At 50.6% G+C, this 24045-nt stretch overlaps 1 protein-coding gene and 1 pseudogene across 1 annotated transcript; one reads left to right on the top strand and one right to left on the bottom strand.

Annotated features, from left to right (window-relative positions):
- The first annotated feature begins 1135 nt into the window (after positions 1–1135).
- Positions 1136–3204, top strand: LOC109784557 (uncharacterized). Its single transcript, XM_020343158.4, has 2 exons — positions 1136–1381; positions 1468–3204. The coding sequence occupies exons 1-2, from the start codon at positions 1232–1234 to the stop codon at positions 2818–2820; spliced, it is 1503 nt and encodes a 500-aa protein (XP_020198747.3). The 5' UTR covers positions 1136–1231; the 3' UTR covers positions 2821–3204.
- On the bottom strand, positions 1867–4273 carry LOC109784555 (brefeldin A-inhibited guanine nucleotide-exchange protein 1-like; annotated as a pseudogene).
- Positions 4274–24045: the final 19772 nt, after the last annotated feature.

Here is a 24045-nt window from a genome sequence, read left to right as displayed (position 1 = left end):
ACACACCAGATTATTTACGAGACATGTTTATTCACCTCATCTCAACCCACTAGAGTATCATTCAATTGCTTACAAGCTACAACACTGCATTCAATACACATAAAAAAGAGAAAAAAAGGCTGAAACCCATTTACAAAGTAAAGCACCTCCCATGTGATCTTAGAAGTGTTAATTTATGTATTGTAGAAATACTTAGGGCCTCCGCTGCCTCTTCACAGGTTCTGAAACCAATAAATGCAAGATGAATGTTTTTTCCATCCCTATAAACACGCAAAACCAATCAATTTACATGTAGTCCGCATGCTACAAATGCAATTTCATTACTACAAACAGACAGGCACATATGGTGTGGTTCAAGTCAGGTTCACCATGCTTGCATTGCAGAGTGAAGTGCAATGGAAGCCATGTCAGGTTTGAACATGCAGGAAACAAGTATCCCTATCGACACTACCTGCTACTCCCCTGTGAGAAAGAGAGAGAAGGAGAGATGGTGGCTTACCAGCGCGCAAGCGGAGACGACCTCCATCTCCACGCCCACCTCGTCCCCGTCCTTCGCGAGCTTCAGAATGATGGAAATTTGTGCATAGCTTCTTCTCAAGCGGCGCCTCAGGGTGGCGCCCCAACCACTAGTGCTCTATGAAACCGTACATGATGAGCTTCACCGGAAAGAGTTGAACGGAGTCATTTTTAAATCGACTTCGAAAACGCCCTAGATAAAGTCAAGTGGTCCTTTCTTTCACACATTCTCTTTACACATGCGTTTTCGGTTAACTGGTGCAAGTGGGTGTGAGGTTTGTCTTAGTGTAGCCCTCAAGGTCAATAACGACGTTGGTAGTTACTTCTAGACTCAAAAAGGTCTTCGCCAAGGGGACCCCTATCCCCTATTTTGTTCCACACTATGACAAAATGCTACTTAATCTCGTTGAACGTGTTAAAGTAGTCAGTCAGATTAGTGGGGTGATCCCTCATTTAGTAGAAGATGGTCTTTTCATTCTACACTATGCAGACAAAACACTAGCACGAGGAAGATCTAGAACTCCAGATCACATCACATCACATCAAGTTGATCGAGTGGGGAAGAAACCCGTCGGTCAGAACTCGTAACCGCCATCCAGGGGACATGCCGGCGCGTTGAGGCATGTTTTTCTCTAGAAAAAAAAAAGGCATAGTGGCATGTTTTTTTTTCTAGAAGAAAAAGACATGGTGGCAATTGGAAAGCTAAGATGGAGTGATGAATCAATCAATCATCCCCCACGACCCTCAATCAAAAAAAAAAATTATCACCCCCCTGACTGGGAGGCAGGGGAAAATGGCGGCCACCTCCCCTTCGGCGGCGCCGCCCGCCACCGCCGGCGACTGCCCCCACCCGACCTACACCGAGGCAAGCTCTCCTTCTCTCCCCCCACCTCCCTTTCCAGTCTCGTCTCTCTCGTTTCCTGCTGATGGGGAGCTGGATCTCGAACGCAGATGATTACGCAGGCGCTCACCGAGCTGGGAGGCACCTCCGGCCGCATCGCCATCGCCGCCTTCATCCTCAGCCGCTTCACGGGCCTCCCCGCCACCCACGACAAGCTCCTCAAAGCCAACCTCCGCCGCCTCGTCTCCGAAGGCGTCGTCCGCGGCTACGGGTCAAAATCGAGATCTTGCTACGTCTTCCCCGCCTCCGACACGCGCGGTCGTGGCCGGCCCTCCAAGCCCAACAATAAGGATTTGTCGGATCTCGATTTGGAGGATGACACAACCGCAACTCCCCTCCCCAAGAATCTCAATTTACATGAATCCAGTGAGATGATTTGGCCGGCCCGGCAACGACGCAACTCCGGCTCCGGCTCCGGCTCCCAGCCCCAGCAGAATTATTCCGATCCCGGTTTGGATGGATTCCAGAGTAACAGCAGCAGTGGCGAGGATGACGTTGATGATGATGAATACACTCCACACAAGCGAGGCACTGGGAGACCAAGGAAGATACTGAGAGGGCGTGGGAGGCCGAGAAAGGACGAGCAACAATCACAATCACAAGCAAAACATCCTCCAACTCCAACTGCAACTGCGTCGTCAACCGGTGGCATGCAACAATCAGAAGCAGAAGCAGCAGCAGCAGAGCCTCGTAAGGTTGCCCTCTCTGCGAATGGAGATGCTGCCTCCCCATCGACCAAGAGTGGCCGTGGGAGGCCAAGGAAGATACCGGGAGGGCGTGGGAGGCCGAGAAAGGACGAGCAGCAATCACTAGCAAAGCATTCTCCAACTCCAGCTGCGTCAACTGGTAAAGCAGCAGCAGCAGCAGAGCATCCTCCAACTCCATTGTCAACTGATGGTATCAAGAGAGGGCGTGGGAGGCCGAGAAAGGAGGCCGACAAAGGAGGATCAACAAAGGCCGGTCCTCCTGCTCCTGCTGCATCGGCAGGAGTCAAGAGATCGCGTGGGAGGCCAAGAGTGTACAGACCAATGCCCGTCAAAACTGGAGATGAACTTGAGAATCCAGTATCAGTTGATGTCGCACTTGAGAATCCAAGAATGCACAGGCCATCATCAGCTGATATTGTGTCCATGGTCATGAAGAGAGGAATACCTGCTAAGGCTCGAGATGCAAGGCCTGCTGAAGCTGGAGATGCAATACCTGCTAAAGCTAGATATGCAAGGCCTGCTGAAGCTGGAGATGCAACGCCTGCTGAAGAAACTGGAGGTGCTGCGTCGACGGGAATCAAGAGACCACGTGGGAGGCCAAGAAAGGAGAAGCCAGCAGCAGCAATGTCTGCTCAAGCTGGGGATGCTGTGTCGGCCGGGATCAAGAGAGGGCGTGGGAGGCCAAGAAAAAAATGACAAGCCTGATTCTGCCTACACACATCAGAAACTAGTGGTTGGGGTGCCTGGTTCGAAACCCCCATGAATAAAAATTAATGCTAGGAAAGATGGGCAAATGCCTTTCAAAAGGTCGCCGCCTCCCTCCAGGTATCTGAGTATATTAATATCCTGCTCTATGCTTGAAAATAAGTTGACGTGCCAACAAACAAGAAAAGGATTTACCTTCAACACCAGAATGCTGGAGGAACATGTTTGAATCATTTATGGCACTGTCAAGATGCAATCGTTTTCTTATTTCATATTTCTATGTGACTATCAATCAACTTACCATACCATGATGGAGTGGCAAAATTGTACAATTGGTGACAATCAATATATGCTATACTGAGATTATAGGGCCTACTGATGTCTGAAAGATATCATGTAATGCAACTTGAACCTCGCTTGAGTTTTGCTCACAGCAGACGAGATTAGCTTATAAGGGGAAAAGGAGGGGTAAATTCCTCCTAAAGCACTCCCTCTCTAGACACCAAGCAACCACATTACATGAAGGACCAATGGGGTTCTAGCAGACATTTCATTTTTCTTAGTAGCGCATAAAGGCAGCGCCCAGTGTACAACTGGATCTTGACAAGAAGCATCCTTATATGGTTCCTGGCCTGCACAGTTCAGATACTTCCGTAGTATTTTTACATAAACAAGCATAATTTGTGACTCAATGTTCATTTCTCATGACAAAGATGGGTTGTCATGAAGCAAGCTTGCAGAAGTTTGAGCTAGCTCTGGTAAGATTCATTCTCGAAATGGATGGCTGCTGGCTCAGATATCTCCAAAAGGGAGCATGCTTTGTGGAATTTGATGTGCAAGTCAGATTCAGAACTCACTTCACTTGCATGGGACGTAATGGCCGATAGCATCTCCAAAATTATTCCCATATGCTCAGCACAGAAGGATCTCCTGTGTGTCTCATACAACTTAATGATTCGCTGGAGAGAAGCCACAGAATCGTGAATGTGATCTTAATATAATTATTGGCCTGTCGAACACAAATCATGAAGGCAAACATCTTGTCGTATTTTTTATTTTATTTTTTGTAATTCCTATTTCATTTGGGTGTGCAAAGCAAAGCAGAGTATTGAACAAAATTTAGAAAGAAAGGCATGATATACAAAGCGATCAACATCAAATTAAACTGGTACAAGGTTTGAAGTACCTAAACAATTGAGAGTTGCAGAGACACATGGTTCTTCATCTTGACAATAGCATAAGACGATGTTTCCATATTAGCTTCCTCTTCATCCTCATTGTATATGTCCGGGTCTGAATATTTCTCTGCTTCAGGGTAAGACTTGTTTCTTTCTGGAATTTTAATATTTTGCATCATCTTTACTATCTTGTCGAAAACAACAAATGCTTTTTTAGACGGAGGCGAGGACTCTATGTTTTTTTAAAATGAAAATATGCGCACAACTTCCTTTTAAGCGGCGCCCCAACCACTAATTGTGAAGTTAAGGAAGGTGCCATCCATAGACATGTGTTGTCATTTGATGAAAGGTTGACAAATTTATTCCCTTCTTAAATAATGCAGAGAAAAATATGAATGGTTCGGGGCTATGGATAGTCTCCAAATATTTGCACACGTTTCTCCCCGGAAAATCCACTTGTCGTTTCTCTGCCCGGAACCGCATAGCACGCACGCAACCTCTCCCTTTCAGAATGAGCGACAAGGCAGAAACTGCGAGCCAGTGCCTATGACCAGAGCACTAGTAGCTGTGTGACCGTGGTGAAAGGTTGAGTATTTTTCCTATTTTAGCTAGGCACAGCCGCAAGTAACGTAAGGGTGTAAACCGTGCAAGTAAATAGCCTTTGGGTTAACACCGTCTGATCTCTGACCGGCCGCCAGCAACAACAAGAGAGAGATCAAAGCTGTGGTCCGAGTACTGTTGCGTTGCAGTAATGGCTCTGGGCGTCACTGCTTGCTCGCTTGCTCCATAGGAGACACAACCACCAACCGATAGGCTACTACTAGAACCAGGGTCTGTTAGTAAGCGTTGCCATGAGCCAAACGTTCATCTTACCTTGATCCCCGGCCGATCTCTCGGGTTTTGTGGTCTCCAGCAAGGCAGATATTTACGAGTTTAGGTCTTGTACTCGTAGGTCACCTGAATTTAGAATTTGGGTCAGTTGCATTTGGCATGAAGGAAGGAGCAGCCGCCAGCTCGCTGGAAAAGCCTTCTGAATTTATCTTAGCGTGGCAGGCGACCTCGATATCTATTTTAGTGTGGCAGGAAATCCCGTATTAATTTTCGAAAACACTAACGCCCGGCGTTAGCCAACTCGCCCACACGCCTCCATCGCCGTCCAGCGCTTTCTGCATGAATCTTGGCATGAAAAGACTGAATTTGTGTGCCACGTAGGACAACTCATATGTGTGGCGTGTGAGGGAGTTCCCCCGCACGCCGTTTTCTCTCCGCGGTCAACGGTTCGCCAGTCGGGGCGTGTGATGAAACTGATGTCGCGCCCGCACGCCACGCACCACTTCTGTTCCCCATCTCCCACGACTGCCCATTCTCCCACTCTCCCACACCCAAGCTGTCATTTGCCATGTCTTTTGAGGGGTACATGGCAACTGCCCTATTTGTGATTGTAAACAGATGGCAACTCTCTTTCACCCGAACATGTTATTGTTGCCACGTCTGTTTGTAGCGCTACATGGCAATTGTCTAGTGTTAGTAGGTGGCAACTCCTAAAGATACCACCATCGCCCACATGCCCGTCTCCTTTCCCACACACCAAAAGCTATCAGTTGCCATGTGTTTTTGCAGGATACATGGCAACTGCCTCTAGCGTGCTTGTAAGCAGACGGCAACTCTCTCTTTACCCGAAACATGTTTTTTGCCATGTTTTCTTAGTGCTACATGGCAACTGTCCAGTGTTAGTAGGTGGCAATTCGTAAAGTTTTTCAAATCAAGGTAACTGTAGTAGACCAGACCATACATGGCAACAGCTGCAGTTGCCCAAAAATGGCCTCCGGCACTTTGACATAAGATGGCAACTGCAGTTGAGCAACCATGGCAACTGTAGTTGTCCGACATGGCAACTGTAGTTCAGCAACATGGCAACAGAAGAGGGTCCGGACCATGGCAATCGCGACGGGACGCGTGGTTACTGACACACGGGGCGTGTGGCTCGCAGGCGGGGAGGGGCGACGGCCGAGACGAGTCGTGCGGGCCGCGTGCTCGCTCGCCCGTACGTGCTCGTGTGGGGCGATCGCGCTGCACCGGACGTGCGGTCTGTGGCTGCGCTTCGTCTCCGTGCCACACAGGACGTGCGGCACAATCACCCGATACACCACACGTGTGGCAGGTCCGTGTCTCATCTCGTGCGCGTGCGCGTACAGCTTGCTTGGCTTCAGTTGAGAGTTGAGGCGACACGGATTAAGCTCGCACTGCCCGTTGTCTACGGCGATGAACCAGAGCAAGAGACAGAGGCAGAAACCGTGACTCTGGTGAGAGTTATTTTACCCTATTTTAGCCAGGCACAGACGCAGCCCGCAGGCAAGTGTAAACCGTGCAAGTTGAGTAAATAGCCATGGGGTGAATTCATTGATCCCTGACCAGCCACCAACACCAACAAGAGAGATAGAGAGATAAAAGTTGTGGTCGGAGGGAGGGGAACTTTTGCTCTATGGGGACATATGCACCCTATATGGAAAAAAGTTAGTAATTCAACAAAAAGTCAAAAATTTCTGAAAATATTTTTGAAATAAACTTGACCTTCTATTGTACTCGTGAGAAATAAAATCCCCCAAAAAAAATATCCTTTTAACTTCTTTTCAAAAAAGACAAATTTTTGGCTATAATAGTGTGAATAGTGACCTATAATAGCAAATAAATTTTGTCTTTTTTGCTGTGAGGTCAACTTTTGTTTTTTTTCCGTCGACATTTATATATCAGTGCAAAAGTAAGTCAAGTGTTTTGTCAAAATAGTTCTTACCTATTTTGACTTTCTATTAAAATATTAAAAAAAATCTCCATATAAGGTGCATACACAACCAGGAACCAAAATGTATTTCCCTGGTCGGAGTAGTGTTGCATCACTCTTGCTTGCTCGCTCGCTCAACAGAAGACAGAACCACCAAGCGATCAACAGGCTACTACTCCTGCTACAAGAACCAGGGTCTAGAAGAAGGAACCGCCCGATCTCTCGGGTTTTACAGTGGACACGGGGCGGAAACGAAGTTACGTGACATTAGCCCAACTCCAGCGCACGATCCCAAACGGATATCCGTTTAGCCCGAATTTTATCCGTTTGGGTATGGCAATATGGTCGTGTTCGGGTCTTTTCTGGGATGCGGTGGCCGTGCATCCAACGCGCTGACGCATCCTTTGGCCCCGTCCTGTTCGGCACGGCCAAAAATGCCCATATATTCAAATTTCAATGTTCAAAACTAGTTTGCACGTCCAAATATTAATTGTCTCAAATAAAAATAGTTTTACAACCCACTCGAAATTATCTCTAATAAAATAGTTTTACAACCAAATCGAAATTGTCTTGAATGAACATAATGAACCAATACATCTATTGGTTGCCAATGTGATTCCACATTTGCTCAACCAAGTCATTTGAAAGATCCAAATGAGTGTGCCGATCACGCATTTCACGATGAAATTGGGCAAACTGTTTAAACGTGGCCGGTTCTTGGTGCACGGACTCAACATTTTCACCTTGAAAATCAAATCCTTGGTCGAAAATGCTGTTATCACGCTCGTCCTCGACGATCATGTTGTGCATGATCACACAAGCAGTCATCACCTTTCAAAGCTTCCCTTCATCCTATGTCAGTGCAGAGTTTCGAACGATACCCCATCGGGATTGAAGCACACCAAAAGCACGTTCCACATCCTTTCTAGCACTGAGCACCTCAATGCTGCTTGAGTGGTTGGCGGCCGGCTACTGGCCGCTCTGGAGCACCCGACGGAAGCTGCCGTGGTCCATAGCCGTCGCCGGTGGTCGTATCCCCTCTGGCACCGGCTACGACGGTGATGGCCAAAACTCCTCCAACCGACGGCCAAAACTCCTACGGAAGCACGGGCGTGGTGGCGGCCATGTCGAGACGTGGTTTGGTATGGACGGTCGGGGGGATGAGCAGTGAGGAGGCGGCCGGAGTATAGTGGCGGCGCCGGCGGCGGGGTGGGGCGGGGGAGAGCTGGTGGAGGCGTTGGAAGCGAATGGAGTGCTAGTGTCCACGAAGGCGGGCCACGGGGAGGACAAGGGCGTGCGTCAAGCCCGTCCGCGCGATGTCCGTTTCACCCCAAACGCGGCGCAAGTTTGGGCTCGAAATGGGTCGAAAATGGACGAAAACCGGACATTCGTCTGTTTAGGGCCGCGTGTTGGGCCGCGCTATTCGTCCGTTCTACCCAAACAAATTAGGACGGACGGGATGGGGTCGCGCGCTGGAGTTGGCCCGGCCCCATCCGTTTGGGGCAAAACGGACAGACCCCACGGCCCAGCACGCGACGGACTGGACCCATCTGGTCTGTTTTGTGTGCGGGCCAACCCATTTCAAGCGCAAACATGCGCCGGGTTTAGGTCGCGGCAGACAACAAACGAAAGCGTCGCTCGTGGGCCGTGTGGTAGGTGGCCACCTACCTCCCACCAGCCAACATTAATGCGCACGCGTGGTCGGCCTCACTTGTCATCCGCCCAGGCGAACGGTCGCCGTCCTTCTTAAATGGGAAGCCGTGGACCGGTCGTAGTCCACACTCCCCACTCCAGCCCGTGCTACCTCCTTGAAACCCGACACGCCCCAAACCCTAGCTCTCCCTCTCCCCGTCCTCGATCTCGCCGGCCGACCGCCTCGCAGCCATGGGGTTCTGGAACACCGGCCGCAAGGGGAAGCACGACCGCGAGGCTGGCTCATCCTCGGGACGCCGCCGTCGCGGCGTGAAAGAGGAGCCCACATCACCACCGCGTCGGGCCCCCGCGCCGCCCGCATTCTCCATTGCCCCCATGGCCGTCGGCGAGCGCGACCGGCACTACATCCACGCGGATGTATGCCGGCGTTATTGGGAGACGAGGACGCCGCTCCCTTGGAGCTACGTGCACCTCCCCAATAACTGGCATCTCTCCCGTTGTCCGAGTACTGTTGCGTCGCAGTAATGGCTCTGGGCGTCACTGCTTGCTCGCTTGCTCCATAGGAGACACAACCACCAACCGATAGGCTACTACTAGAACCAGGGTCTGTTAGTAAGCGTTGCCATGAGCCAAACATTGATCTTACCTTGATCCCGGCCGATCTCTCGGGTTTTGTGGTCTCCAGCAAGGCAGATTTTTACGAGTTTAGGTCTTGTACTCGTAGGTCACCTGATTTAGAATTTGGGTCAGTTGCATTTGGCATGAAGGAAGGAGCAGCCGCCAGCTCGCTGGAAAGCCTTCTGGATCTATCTTAGCGTGGCAGACAACCTCAATATTTATCTTAGTGTGGCAGAAAACCACGGTATCAATTTTAGGGGTGGAGCGGGTGCAGGTTCATCAAAAAAGAGAGGACTGCTTCGGTACACACCTCTGAATAGACATGTACGAAGTGTACGTACTACTTATACACCCGATCCACCGACCCCACGCTATCGCCCGCGCCCGACACGTCTCCGATTCATTCCATCCCGCACACCCGTCACATCCGCCGCCAACATAGAGAAGAGAAAAACACCTCGTGACTTTTAGTTCGCAATGTGGACGTCCGGACTCCCGCAAAGCTCCTCCGAGTTTGGTTCCATTTTGCGGGAAAATGAACGTCCAGACTGATCAGCGGACCGATGCGGGTTGGCGTTGGATGGCAAACTATGTCCGAACAATGCGGTCTGGACGTTTGCGTGAGGTTTTAGGGTCAGCTTTGGATAATGTCACCTCTTTCTGCTTCTCTTCTCCCAAAGCTACCAGAGCGCAACAGTTATCGCATCGTTGTGCCCCGCGTTGCCACCATGTTCCAGATCACCGCCGCAACCCCTTCTTCCTCTTCACCAACTAGATCGAGCCTAGACGCAAGGAGACAAGCGCTCCGTCATCTACTTCATCTTAATATCAGCAAAAAAATATTTTTGAAAAAGAGAGCACCCTCTCCGATTTTCATTAACAGAAACCACAATGTCTCTATCACAACATTAATATGAGTAATTGGTTCGAGTTAGAGGCTGAAATGTAATTGTACCTTGAACCAAAAACCAAAGTTTTGTCGATGAACAAAAAGCCACCATCCAAACATACCCTAACCACCCTGGCCGTTTCCCGCCAGCTTGCATTTTTTATGAGGACTGGCATTCAGATCACGATAGTTGGGATACTTGCATGCATGATTGCACCCGAAAAGAAGAGAAGCCGAGCTGGCTTTCATGCTCCTCTCTATTGCAAAGAGTAGGTAGCCGGCAAATGCTGAAGAATTTTCGGACCTCCCCATTTGCAGCCGCGTTCCGTGGCGTTGCACTTCACGCTTCTGCATCCAGTTACCCAGAAAATGATTAGGGCTGGCCGTGCTTAGTTTGCCCGATCATAGCTTGGACTTGGACGTGGCTTTCGTTTCCTCGACGGCGTGCAGAGAAGAGAGATAGCAATGCCTCCATGTCCGTCCGGCCTCCGCTCTCCGGCGGTAACCAATGATGCTCCGCTTCAGTTCAGTTCAGTGGTGCTCGCCGCGTGCTGCGCCGGCGACCTTCTTTACATTACGTGCAAGCGGCGAGCCTAATGATCGAGCAGGATGACGCACGCGCGGCTGCAGAGCCTGCGAGGCTGCGACCGCCGAGGCAGCGGCAGCGGCGTCGGATAGATGGGCCCGTGCCCACGAGACGCAATCACGGGCACGAACAGGAGCACGGAGAGCGAGCCCTGGTCGCTGCATGCACACAAGTCTGCTACCGCGCGCACGCCTGCGCGATCGACAGCGACGGTTCACTCGCAGTGGTTCCCCTTCTCCTGTGACTGAACTGTGCTACACCGCTGTAGTATGTTGCATTGTTTTGTTGCTACACTCCCAACTCCAGATCAGAGCAGGTGTGTGGGCCGTGTGCTGTAGGCCCTCGCTTCAGCTAAGTGGACGGACGGACGTCCTCTTGGGAGAAAAGAAGAAAGAAGCCCTGCACCACCACCATAAGGGAGCCCCTATGATAGCTATACCACGTGAGCCCACTGACTCTCATTTTTTCCGGCAAACATTGGCTGGTAAAGACGACACCGACGACGTCCTCGGCCCCGTCTCTGCTGGTCGCTGGATCATATGCACCTCAGACCGCCCAGACGCATGCAGGCCGGTGCACGCTGACTTCCGCATCAATTCGTCGCTTTATCTTCTTCTGATTCACCAACTCCGGTGGGTGTTGCGCGCAGACCGCACTTAGCGCGCTGGCCGCATCATGCTGTTTTGGACTCAACCTGTTAGTTCAGAATCTAACCCGTGTAGGAGTACTTTGTCTGTCTGCCTGCCTGCAAGAGATGCAAATTATTGTAGATGCGTCATGACTACACTATCTGCCTGCCTATAGCTCCTCATAGCCACTGTAGGTCTCATCTCGTGCGCGCACAGCTTGCTTGGCTTCAGACTTCAGAGTTGAGACGACACGGATTAATAAGCTCGCACTGGCCGTTGTCTCCGGCCATGAACCAGAGCCAGCGACAGAGGCAGAAACCGTGACTCTGGTGAGAGTTATTGTTTTTCCTATTTTAGCTAGACACAGCCGCAGCCCGGGGCAAGTGTAAACCGTGCAAGTTGAGTAAATAGCCATGGGGTGAATTCATTGATCCCCGACCAGCCACCAACAAGAGAGATAGAGAGATAAAAGCTGTGGTCGGAGTAGTGTTGCGTCACAATAATGGCGGTGCCGCTGCTTGCTTGCTCGCTCGCTCAACAGGAGACAGAACCACCAAGCGATCAACAGGCTACTACTCCTGCTACAAGAACCAGGGTCTAGAAGAAGGAACCGCCCGATCTCTCGGGGTTTACAGTGGACACGGGGCGGAAACGAAGTTAGGTGACCATAGAGCAACTCTAGCAGAGCCTGCAAAAAGGTACAACCTGCAAAATAACTGTTGAAATACGGATCGGCGTGAAAAATCCCACCCGAACAAACCTCGCAAACGCGGCCGGTCCGCAAAAATTTTTGAGGGGCACGACAAAATCTTGGCCCCAACCCGCGAATACGCGGGTTTCCCCCTCGCCCCTGCGGTGCCCCGCATCCCAGAGAAGCGGTTAGCGGGAGGGAGATTTCAGCCCGCGCGCCTTTTCCCACCTCCTTCCGCCGCCGCCCGCCTTTACTTCCACCCGTCCGCCGCCGGAGATTCCGGCCAAATCTGCGGGCGGAATCGCGCCGCGGGGCTGCCCCCCACCGTCCAGCGCCGATACGCTGCACTGACCCCCCCCCCCGATACGGCGAGAAGAGCCGTCCCTTGTCGCTGTCGCCGCCGAGGATCGACCACCGTCGAGCCCGCCCCTCGTCGCCGCCCGGGATCACCCGCCACATCCGCCGCCGGTTAGTGTTTTGTAACGCCCGGATAATCAAGCTACAGTAATCCCACGCTAATGATGCCACGTCACCACAGTTACTGTTGCTAATCTGCCGTTAGGTCAAACCGTTTCAAAATTCAAATTCAAATTAATGTCAACAATAAAAGTTTTTTAAAATTGAAACAAAAATGTTCGGTGGGTGCCGAATATTACAAGGGTAATTACAGTAAAGAAAACATATTTTTATAAAAGGCCTAAATAATATAAAACGATTTAAAACAGAAAAGTAAAGAAGTAAAAGAAAAAGAAATAAAAACAGAAAACAAGCAAATACAAAAATAATAATAATAAGGGAACCCCCCCCGCTGGGCCTTTGGCCCAGCTGGCCATCCACGCGGGCCCCCAGCCGCCCGCATGGGCCGACCCATCCGGCCCCCCCACTCCCTCCATAACCCCTGGTCCCGTAACCCTAGCCCGATCCACCCCCCACTCCCCCACCCCCTCTCGCTCTCTCTTCCGCCCCCCACTCCCCCGATATAATCGGGGCGACGCCGCCCCGACGACCCCGTCGCCACCACCACAACGCCGCCGACACCGGAGCGCGTCCTCGCCGGCCTGCCTCCTCCTCCTCGCCGGACTGCCTCCTCCACATCGCCATCGTCTCCGACTTCCTCCCCGCGCCCCATTGCCCCGTTCCCTGCAACGCGCGGTAAGGCCCCCGGCCACCTCCCCTTCTCTTCGCCCCCGCTCGACCCCGTGCGTGCTCGTCGCGCACCCACTGCGTCCCTCGCCGCGGCCGGCTGCCGTCGCGCTCCCCCCCCTCCCCCGCTGCGACCCGCGCAGCCTCGCCCCTGGCCAGGCTGCTCGCCGCCGCGGCCGTCCCCTACGAACACCGCCGCTTCCCAAGGTCCATTCTCGTCGACCCACACCTGCGCCTATAGCCACCGCGCTCACCGCCTCCACCACCGCGCCCCACGGCCCCCCTCCGTTCGCCCTCACCACCGCCGCGGCTTGCGCGCCCCGCCCTCGGCCTCGTCACCGCTTCGACCTGGGGGCCACGCCGTGCCGCCCCCGCGTGCTGGTCGCCGCTTGGGCTTGACCCCGCCCGCGGCGTTCGTCGCCGGGTCCGCCCGCACCACCGCCCGTCGCCCGCGCCGCACACGCGCGCCGCGCCCGCGCCTGCCTGTGGCCCCTGGGCCACTGCCAGGTGGGGCCTCGCGCCCCTGAGCCACTGCCCCTGGGCCCGAACCCCCTATGGGCCACAGACAGGTGGGCCCCCGCGCCCAGAACGTAATAAAAAATGATTTAAAAAAATTAAATTAATAAAAATAAATAATTAAGATAATTAATTAACTTAATTAATCCTGTTAATATTAACTAATTAAGATTAATTAACTTAATAACTAATTAACCTAATTAACTACTGTTAATTAGCTAACAGCCCCTGACAGGTGGGACCCACCTGTCAGGTTGACCAGGTCAACGGTCAACGTTGACTGCTGGCGTCATGCTGATGCATTAATTAAATTCTGAATAAAATTAATTTATTAAATTCTAAAAATGATTTAAATCTTTAAAATTTAATATAAAATAAACCGTAGCTCGGATGGAAAAACTTTGTACATGAAAGTTGCTCCGAACGACGAGACGAATCCGAATACGTAGTCTGTTTGTCAGCCACACGTTCCTAGCATAGCGAACATGGAACTTTCCCCCTCCGGTCCGTCTGTCCGAAAACGCGAAACATCGGGAATACTTTCCCGGATGTTCCCCCCTTCGCCGGTACCACCTACTGCCGCGTTAGGACACACCTATCACCACTCATTGTCATGTCACGCATCGTCATGCTTATGTTTGCATTGTATTTACTGTTTCTTCCCCCCTCTTCTCTCCGGTAGACTACGAGACCGACGCTGCTGCTGCCCAGTTCGACTACGGAGTTGACGACCCCTCCTACTTGCCAGAGCAACCAGGCAAGCCCCCGCCCCTTGATCACCAGATATTGCCTATTCTTCTCTATACTGCTTGCATTAGAGTAGTGTAGCATGTTACTGCTTTCCGTTATCCTATCCTGATGCATAGCCTGTCCTTGCTTCTACTGTTGTTACCTTTACCTGCAATCCTACATGGTTAGTATAGGATGCTAGTTTTCCATCAGTGGCCCTACATTCTTGTCCGTCTGCTGTGCTATACTATCGGGCCGTGATCACTTGGGCGGTGATCACGGGTATATACTTATATACTCTATACATGATACCTGTGGTGACTAAAGTCGGGTCGGCTCGTAGGAGTACCCGCAAGTGGATCTTTGTGGCGGAGCGACAGGGCAGGTTGAGACCGCCTAGGTGAGAGGTGGGCCTGGCCCTGGACGGCATCCGCGGTTACTTCAAAATAACACGCTTAACGAGTTCTTGGTATTTGATCTGAGTCTGGCCATTTGGTCTATACGCACTAACCAGCTACGCGGGAACAGTTATGGGCACTCGACGTCGTGGTATCAGCCGAAGCTCTTCTTGACGTCAGCGACGGAGCGGCGCGCGCCGGATTGGACTGGAACGCCACTAGGCTAGGTCTGCTTCCGGCCGCCCTCGCAACGTGCAGGTGTGCAATGGGCGATGGGCCCAGACCCCTGCGCGCATAGGATTTAGACCGGCGTGTTGACCTCTCTGTTGAGCCTAGGTGGGGCTGCGACGTGTTGATCTTCCGAGGCCGGGCATGACCCAGAAAAGTGTGTCCGGCCAAATGGGATCGAGCGTGTTGGGTTATGTGGTGCACCCCTGCAGGGAAGTTTATCTATTCGAATAGCCGTGTCCCTCGGTAAAAGGACGACCCGGAGTTGTACCTTGACCTTATGACAACTAGAACCGGATACTTAATAAAATACACCCTTCCAAGTGCCAGATACAACCCGGTGATCGCTCTCTAACAGGGCGACGAGGAGGGGATCACCGGGTAGGATTATGCTATGCGATGCTACTTGGAGGACTTCAATCTACTCTCTTCTACATGCTGCAAGATGGAGATGGCCAGAAGCGTAGTCTTCGACAGGACTAGCTATCCCCCTCTTATTCTGGCATTCTGCAGTTCAATCCACTGATATGCCCCTTTACACATATACCCATGCATATGTAGTGTAGCTCCTTGCTTGCGAGTACTTTGGATGAGTACTCACGGTTGCTTCTCTCCCTCTTTTCCCCCTTTCCTTTCTACCTGGTTGTCGCAACCAGATGTTGGAGTCCAGGAGCCAAACGCCACCGTCGACAACGACTCCTACGGCACTGGAGGAGCCTACTACTACGTGCAGCCCGCTGACGACGACCAGGAGTAGTTAGGAGGATCCCAGGCAGGAGGCCTGCACCTCGTTCGATCTGTATCCCAGTTTGTGCTAGCCTTCTTAAGGCAAACTTGTTTAACTTATGTCTGTACTCAGATATTGTTGCTTCCGCTGACTCGTCTATGATCGAGCACTTGTATTCGAGCCCTCGAGGCCCCTGGCTTGTATTATGATGCTTGTATGACTTATTTATGTTTTAGAGTTGTGTTGTGATATCTTTCCGTGAGTCCCTGATCTTGATCGGACACATTTGCGTGCATGATTAGTGTACGGTCAAATCGGGGGCGTCACAAGTTGGTATCAGAGCCGGCTGCCTGTAGGAATCCCCCTTTCCACACTCCTTGGCCGAAGTCGAGTCTAAACATTACAAAACTTTTACTAACATGGCTGTGTGTCTTACGGGCCCACGTCGCCATTGGGTGGTACTAGGATCTTTTACTCCTCGACCTTTACTCTGGGACTCTGAACTCTCTTCTACTCGGGTTAAACGAATTTGCTAACTCTAACACTAGGATCCCGTGACCGCATTCACCCCAAAGTTGGATAAGCCATAGTTGTTTCTTAGAATAGTATTTTGAACAATCCACACACTGTCATTTGACTCCTTTGAAACGTCTTTGCTTTCAGATGGAACCCACGAGGCAGGTCGTGCGTCACACGACCGCCATTGGTGCCTCGGGATCACCTGCTGTGCTAGCTGAGATGATGACCTATCTGGGTTATCGCTGGCACCCTGAGTACACCGTCTACGAGGAGTACCAGGACTTTAACCAGGAGCAGTACCGTGCCATCGTCCACCTCTACTCGCGGGAGTATGACTCCACTACTGTGCTGCACACCGCTCATGGTGTTGGAGTGACCATCGATATGGCTGTCCACGATGCTGCCTATGCTGCTCTGACACGTCTTCGTGGAGAGTATCGGGAGTTGGACACCTCCCCTTTCAGGCACATTGCTATCGCATCTGATGTTGGTGCGGAGGGATACTATACTGCTGCCTACTCCACTGTCACCCGAGAGCCCTTCTACCATCAGAACCTGGTTCTGCATGTTGATGGGCTGGATCGAGCTAACCGAGCTCTTCGCCACGATTTGTACACCACCCTTCAGCACCTTTACCGTGCTCTGACGCTGTTACACCCCTTTTCCGATCTAGGGAGCTGCCCCGTTCTGCGATCTACCCAGCCAGGACTGTGATGCCCCAGGGTGTCGGCTGGCCAGATGTGGGAGGCCACTCTCCCGCACTTGGACCTCTTCTGCCACCTGAGAGTCAGGTTCTGCACCAGAGTATTCGCGGACCCCGGGTTGCTAACGTGGAGTTCCCGATGCGACACTACCAGCTTTCAGGCTACACCTACCTCCACAGTACCTCTTGGGACTGATGTAGGCTTGCTTGTTAGTGTTAGATGCATTCGCCGCGAGCCTGTGTGCCGCCTATGTTGTTTTAGTCTGTGTACTGAACTCTATGCATGACCCCCTTTGTAAGTTATGCCGACTACTATGTAGTAGCTATCGTGCTCCTTTCATTATGCATGTTTCATCATGAATGATCCTTGTCTTTGCAAATTTCTCAATGCTGAACCCCTGTTATATATTAGCAGGATGGTTAGACCAGGTGGTCGTGGTAGTGGTGGCAATGCCCCACCACCACCTGAGTACATGGCTGGTATGATCCAACAGTTCGAACTGAACCGCCAATTCATGGAAAATATGATGGCTCAGTTTCCTCGCCCCAATATGGACCAGCAACCAACCCCAGTAACTCTGCAGGATTTCATGCGCCTGAACCCAACTGTGTACCGCAGCTCAACTCAGCCTCTGGATGCTGATGACTGGCTCCGTGACATCACCTATGAGATGGAGTCTGCCGATGTAGCTCCTGCCAGCTATGTCACCTTTGCTTCCTTCTTTCTGAAGGGACCCGCAGCTCAATGGTGGGACAGCCACAGGCGTACTCTGCCAGCTGGAACAATCATCACCTGGCCAGACTTCCAAGCTGCTTTCCGTGCCCGCTTCATTCCTCAGGGAGTCATGGACCGAAAGAAGCGTGAGTTCCGCAACCTCACCCAAGGCAACAAAACTGTTGAAGCTTATCAGCGGGAGTTTCTGGACTTGTCTCGCTATACTGAAGAGGACATTGCAACTGATGCACGCAGACAGGAGAAGTTCCGTGATGGCCTTCAAGCTGACATCAAGCTCGCACTTCTAGTGCATGACTTTACTGATTTCGCCACCTTGGTGAACAAGGCCATCAATGTCAAAACTGGTCTGCAGGAATACCAGAGCTCTCACAGGCGCAACCGTGACACGGGCTCATCTTCGGGCCCGCCCTCACAGAAGCGTAAGATATGGATCCCAAACAACATGTACCGTCCAAATGCATCTGCCCCATGGCAGACCTATGCTGCACCTCGTCTGCCCCCACCACCATCTAGGCAGTCAAGACTTCCAGCTCCGCCACCCCAAGCTCTTGTTCCCACTCCCAATAATGGTTTGTGCTTCAGGTGTGGTCAACCAGGACACCGAGCTAGAGAATGCAACCAGAACTAGAATCAATTGGCCCTTCCAGCAACTGGCCATGGAAGCAACCAGCCCCGCAGCAACAAGGCCAAGTCTTATGGTTGTGTTCATGCCAACCATGTTGATCTCAACGAAGCTCAAGACCAGCCTGCTACTGTGATGGGTACACTCATCGTAAATTCAGTACCAGCATCCATTTTATTTGATACAGGTGCATCGCATTCTTTCATGTCCGAAGATTTTGCATTCATGCATGGCATTAGAAGCGAAGACATGAATGCTTCACTATTATTACACACCCCTGCGGGCCAATGTCGAACCTCCATGATCTGCAACGACGTCCCCGTTGAAATCGAAGGACTGGAATTTCTTGTCTCCCCCATCGTACTGAAGTCCTGTAGCATTGATCTCATTCTGGGAATGAATTGGTTAAAAGCGCATAGTGCTTCAATCGTTTGCACCACTAAGACCGTCCATCTGCTACACCCTTCAGATGAAATAGTTACTTACCAAGCTCATCTGGTGCAAAATGCCGAGGCAAGGCTCTATGCATTGAATGCATTGAACGCTGCACCACTCGAGGGCATTGAAAACATTCCCGTCGTGCGTGAATTCCTCGACGTCTTCCCTGAAGAACTTCCAGGGATTCCCCCAGCTAGAGCTGTCGAATTCATCATCGACTTGAAACCAGGCACCACTCCTATAGCCAAGCGACCCTACAAGATGCCGTCGCATGAACTCCTTGAGCTTAAGGAGGAAATCGACAATTCTCTTCGCAAAGGATTCATTCGCCCAAGTTGCTCTCCTTGGGGAGCACCTGTTGGAAATATGCCCTAGAGGCAATAATAAATGGTTATTATTATATTTCTTTGTTCATGGTAATTGTCTATTGTTCATGCTATAATTGTGTTATCCGGAAATCGTAATACATGTGTGAATACATAGACCACAACGTGTCCCTAGTAAGCCTCTAGGTGACTAGCTCGTTGATCAATAGATAGTCATGGTTTCCTGACTATGGACATTGGATGTCGTTGATAACGGGATCACATCATTAGGAGAATGATGTGATGGACAAGACCCAATCCTAAGCATAGCTCAAAGATCGTGTAGTTCGTTTGCTAGAGCTTTTCCAATGTCAAGTATCTTCTCCTTAGACCATGAGATCGTGCAACTCCCGGATACCGTAGGAGTACTTTGGGTGTGCCAAACGTCACAACGTAACTGGGTGACTATAAAGGTATACTACGGGTATCTCCGAAAGTGTCTGTTGGGTTGGCACAGATCGAGACTGGGATTTGTCACTCCGTGTGACGGAGAGGTATCTCTGGGCCCACTCGGTAATGCATCATCATAATGAGCTCAATGTGCCTAAGGAGTTAGTCACGGGATCATGCATTACGGTACGAGTAAAGAGACTTGCCGGTAACGAGATTGAACAAGGTATTGGGATACCGACGATCGAATCTCGGGCAAGTAACATACCGATTGACAAAGGGAATTGTATACGGGATTGATTGAATCCTCGACATCGTGGTTCATCCGATGAGATCATCGTGGAACATGTGGGAGCCAACATGGGTATCCAGATCCCGCTGTTGGTTATTGACCGGAGAGGCGTCTCGGTCATGTCTGCATGTCTCCCGAACCTGTAGGGTCTACACACTTAAGGTTCGGTGACGCTAGGGTTGTAGAGATATGAGTATGCGGAAACCCGAAAGTTGTTCGGAGTCCCTGATGAGATCCCGGACATCACGAGGAGTTCCGGAATGGTCTGGAGGTGAAGAATTATATATAGGAAGTCAAGTTTCGGCCACCGGGAAAGTTTTGGGGGTCACCCGTATTGTACCGGGACCACCGGAAGGGTCCCAGGGGTCCACCGGGTGGGGCCACCTATCCCGGAGGGCCCCATGGGCTGAAGTGGGAAGGAAACCAGCCCTTAGTGGGCTGGGGCGCCCCCCATGGGCCTTCCCCCTGCGCCTAGGGTTGGAAACCCTAGGGTGGGGGGCGCCCCACTTGCCTTGGGGGGCAAGTCTCCCCCTGGCCGCCGCCCCCCCATCCAGATGGGCTCCTGGCCGCCGCCCCCCGCCTCCCAGGGGGCCTATATAAAGGGGGAGGGCAGCAGAACAACAGCCTTGGGCGCCTCCCTCCTCCCCTGCAACACCTCTCCCTCTCGCAGAAGCTCGGCGAAGCCCTGCCGAGATCCCGCTACATCCACCACCACGCCGTCGTGCTGCTGGATCTCCATCAACCTCTCCTTCCCCCTTGCTGGATCAAGAAGGAGGAGACGTCGTTGCACCGTACGTGTGTTGAACGCGGAGGTGCCGTCCGTTCGGCACTCGGTCATCGGTGATTTGGATCACGGCGAGTACGACTCCATCAACCACGTTCATTGGAACGCTTCCGCTCGCGATCTACAAGGGTATGTAGATGCACTCCTTTCCCCTCGTTGCTAGTATACTCCATAGATGGATCTTGGTGAGCGTAGGAAAATTTTAAAATTCTGCTACGATCCCCAACAGTGGCATCATGAGCCAGGCCTATGCGTAGTTACTATGCACGAGTAGAACACAAAGCAGTTGTGGGCGTTGATGTTGCCAATTCTTCTTGCCGCTACTAGTCTTATCTTGTTTCGGCGGTATTGTGGGATGAAGCGGCCCGGACCGACCTTACACGTACGCTTACGTGAGACAGGTTCCACCGACTGACATGCACTAGTTGCATAAGGTGGCTAGCGGGTGTCTGTCTCTCCTACTTTAGTCGGAACGGATTCGATGAAAAGGGTCCTTATGAAGGGTAAATAGAAATTGGCAAATCACGTTGTGGTTTTACGTAGGTAAGAAACGTTCTTGCTAGAAACCTACAAGCCACGTAAAAACTTGCAACAACAATTAGAGGACGTCTAACTTGTTTTTGCAGCAAGTGCTATGTGATGTGATATGGCCAGAAGATGTGATGAATGATATATGTGATGTATGAGATTGATCATATTCTTGTAATAGGAATCACGACTTGCATGTCGATGATTATGACAACCGGCAGGAGCCATAGGAGTTGTCTTTATTATTTTGTATGACCTGCGTGTCATTGAATAACGCCATATAAATTACTTTACTTTGTTGCTAAACGCGTTAGCCATAGAAGTAGAAGTAATCGTTGGAATGACAACTTCATGAAGACACAATGATGGAGATCATGGTGTCATGCCGGTGACGAAGATGATCATGGTGCCCCGAAGATGGAGACCAAAGGAGCAAAATGATATTGGCCATATCATGTCACTATTTGATTGGATGTGATGTTTATCATGTTTTGCATCTTATTTGCTTAGAACGACGGTAGTGAGTAAGATGATCCCTTATGATAATTTCAAGAAAGTGTTCCCCCTAACTGTGCACCGTTGCGAAGGTTAGTTGTTTCGAAGCACCACGTGATGATCGGGTGTGATAGATTCTAACGTTCGCATACAACGGGTGTTGACGAGCCTAGCATGTACAGACATGGCCTCGGAACACACGCAATACACTTAGGTTGACTTGACGAGCCTAGCATGTACAGACATGGCCTCAGAACACGGAGGACCGAAAGGTTGAGCATGAGTCGTATAGAAGATACGATCAACATGGAGATGTTCACCGATCTTGACTAGTCCATCTCACGTGATGATCGGACACGGCCTAGTTAACTCGGATCATGTTTCACTTAGATGACTAGAGGGATGTCTATCTGAGTGGGAGTTCATTGAGTAATTTGATTAGATGAACTTAATTATCATGAACTTAGTCTAAAATCTTTACACTACGTCTTGTAGATCAAATGGCCCACGTTGTCCTCAACTTCAACGCGTTCCTAGAGAAAACCAAGCTGAAAGATGATGGCAGTAACTATACGGACTGGGTCCGGAACCTGAGGATCATCCTCATAGCTGCCAAGAAAGATTATGTCTTAGAAGCACCGCTAGGTGAAGCACCAATCCCAGAGAACCAAGACGTTATGAACGCTTGGCAATCACGTGCTGATGATTACTCCCTCGTTCAGTGCGGCATGCTTTACAGCTTAGAATCGGGTCTCCAAAAGCGTTTTGAGAAACATGGAGCATATGAGATGTTCGAGGAGCTGAAAATGGTTTTCCAAGCTCATGCCCGGGTCGAGAGATATGAAGTCTCCGACAAGTTCTTCAGCTGTAAAATGGAGGAGAATAGTTCTGTTAGTGAGCACATACTCAGAATGTCTGGGTTGCACAACCGCTTGTCTCAGCTGGGAGTTAATCTCCCAGATGACGCGGTCATTGACAGAATCCTTCAGTCGCTTCCACCAAGCTACAAGAGCTTTGTGATGAACTTCAATATGCAAGGGATGGAAAAGACCATTCCTGAGGTATATTCGATGCTGAAATCAGCAGAGGTGGAGATTAGAAAGGAACATCAAGTGTTGATGGTGAATAAAACCACTAAGTTCAAGAAGGGCAAGGGCAAGAAGAACTTCAAGAAGGACGGCAAGGGAGTTGCCGCGCCCGGTAAGCCAGTTACCGGGAAGAAGTCAAAGAATGGACCCAAGCCTGAGACTGAGTGCTTTTATTGCAAGGGAAGTGGTCACTGGAAGCGGAACTGCCCCAAATACTTAGCGGACAAGAAGGCCGGCAACACCAAAGGTATATGTGATATACATGTAATTGATGTGTACCTTACCAGTACTCGTAGTAGCTCCTGGGTATTTGATACCGGTGCGGTTGCTCATATTTGTAACTCAAAACAGGAACTGCGGAATAAACGGAGACTGGCAAAGGACGAGGTGACGATGCACGTCGGGAATGGTTCCAAGGTCGATGTGATCGCCGTCGGCACGCTACCTCTGCATCTACCTACGGGATTAGTTTTAAACCTCAATAATTGTTATTTAGTGCCAGCTTTGAGCATGAACATTGTATCTGGATCTCGTTTAATTCGAGATGGCTACTCATTTAAATCCGAGAATAATGGTTGTTCTATTTATTTGAGAGATATGTTTTATGGTCATGCCCCGCTGGTCAATGGTTTATTCTTGATGAATCTCGAACGTGATGTTACACATATTCATAGTGTGAATACCAAAAGATGTAAAGTTGATAACGATAGTCCCACATACTTGTGGCACTGCCGCCTTGGTCACATTGGTGTCAAGCGCATGAAGAAGCTCCATGCAGGTGGACTTTTGGAGTCTCTTGATTATGAATCATTTGACACGTGCGAACCATGCCTCATGGGTAAGATGACCAAGATTCCGTTCTCCGGAACAATGGAGCGAGCAACCAACTTATTGGAAATCATACATACCGATGTGTGCGGTCCAATGAGTGTTGAGGCTCGCGGAGGATATCGTTATGTTCTCACTCTCACTGATGACTTAAGTAGATATGGGTATGTCTACTTAATGAAACACAAGTCTGAAACCTTTGAAAAGTTCAAGGAATTTCAGAGTGAGGTTGAGAATCAACGTGACAGAAAAATAAAATTCTTACGATCAGATCGTGGTGGAGAATATTTAAGTCACGAGTTTGGTACACACTTAAGGAAATGTGGAATCGTTTCACAACTCACGCCGCCTGGAACACCTCAGAGAAATGGTGTGTCCGAACGTCGTAATCGCACTCTATTGGATATGGTGCGATCTATGATGTCTCTTACCGATTTACCGCTCTCATTTTGGGGCTATGCTTTAGAGACTGCCGCATTCACTTTAAATAGGGCTCCGTCAAAATCCGTTGAGACGACACCGTATGAATTATGGTTTGGGAAGAAACCTAAGCTGTCGTTTCTGAAAGTTTGGGGATGTGATGCTTATGTCAAGAAACTTCAACCTGAAAAGCTCGAACCCAAGTCGGAGAAATGCGTCTTCATAGGATACCCTAAGGAAACTA

The sequence above is a fragment of the Aegilops tauschii genome, chromosome 5 (genome assembly GCF_002575655.3).
Source record: "Aegilops tauschii subsp. strangulata cultivar AL8/78 chromosome 5, Aet v6.0, whole genome shotgun sequence".
Taxonomy (NCBI): Eukaryota; Viridiplantae; Streptophyta; class Magnoliopsida; order Poales; family Poaceae; genus Aegilops; species Aegilops tauschii.
This window is presented reverse-complemented; position numbering and strand designations above follow the sequence as displayed.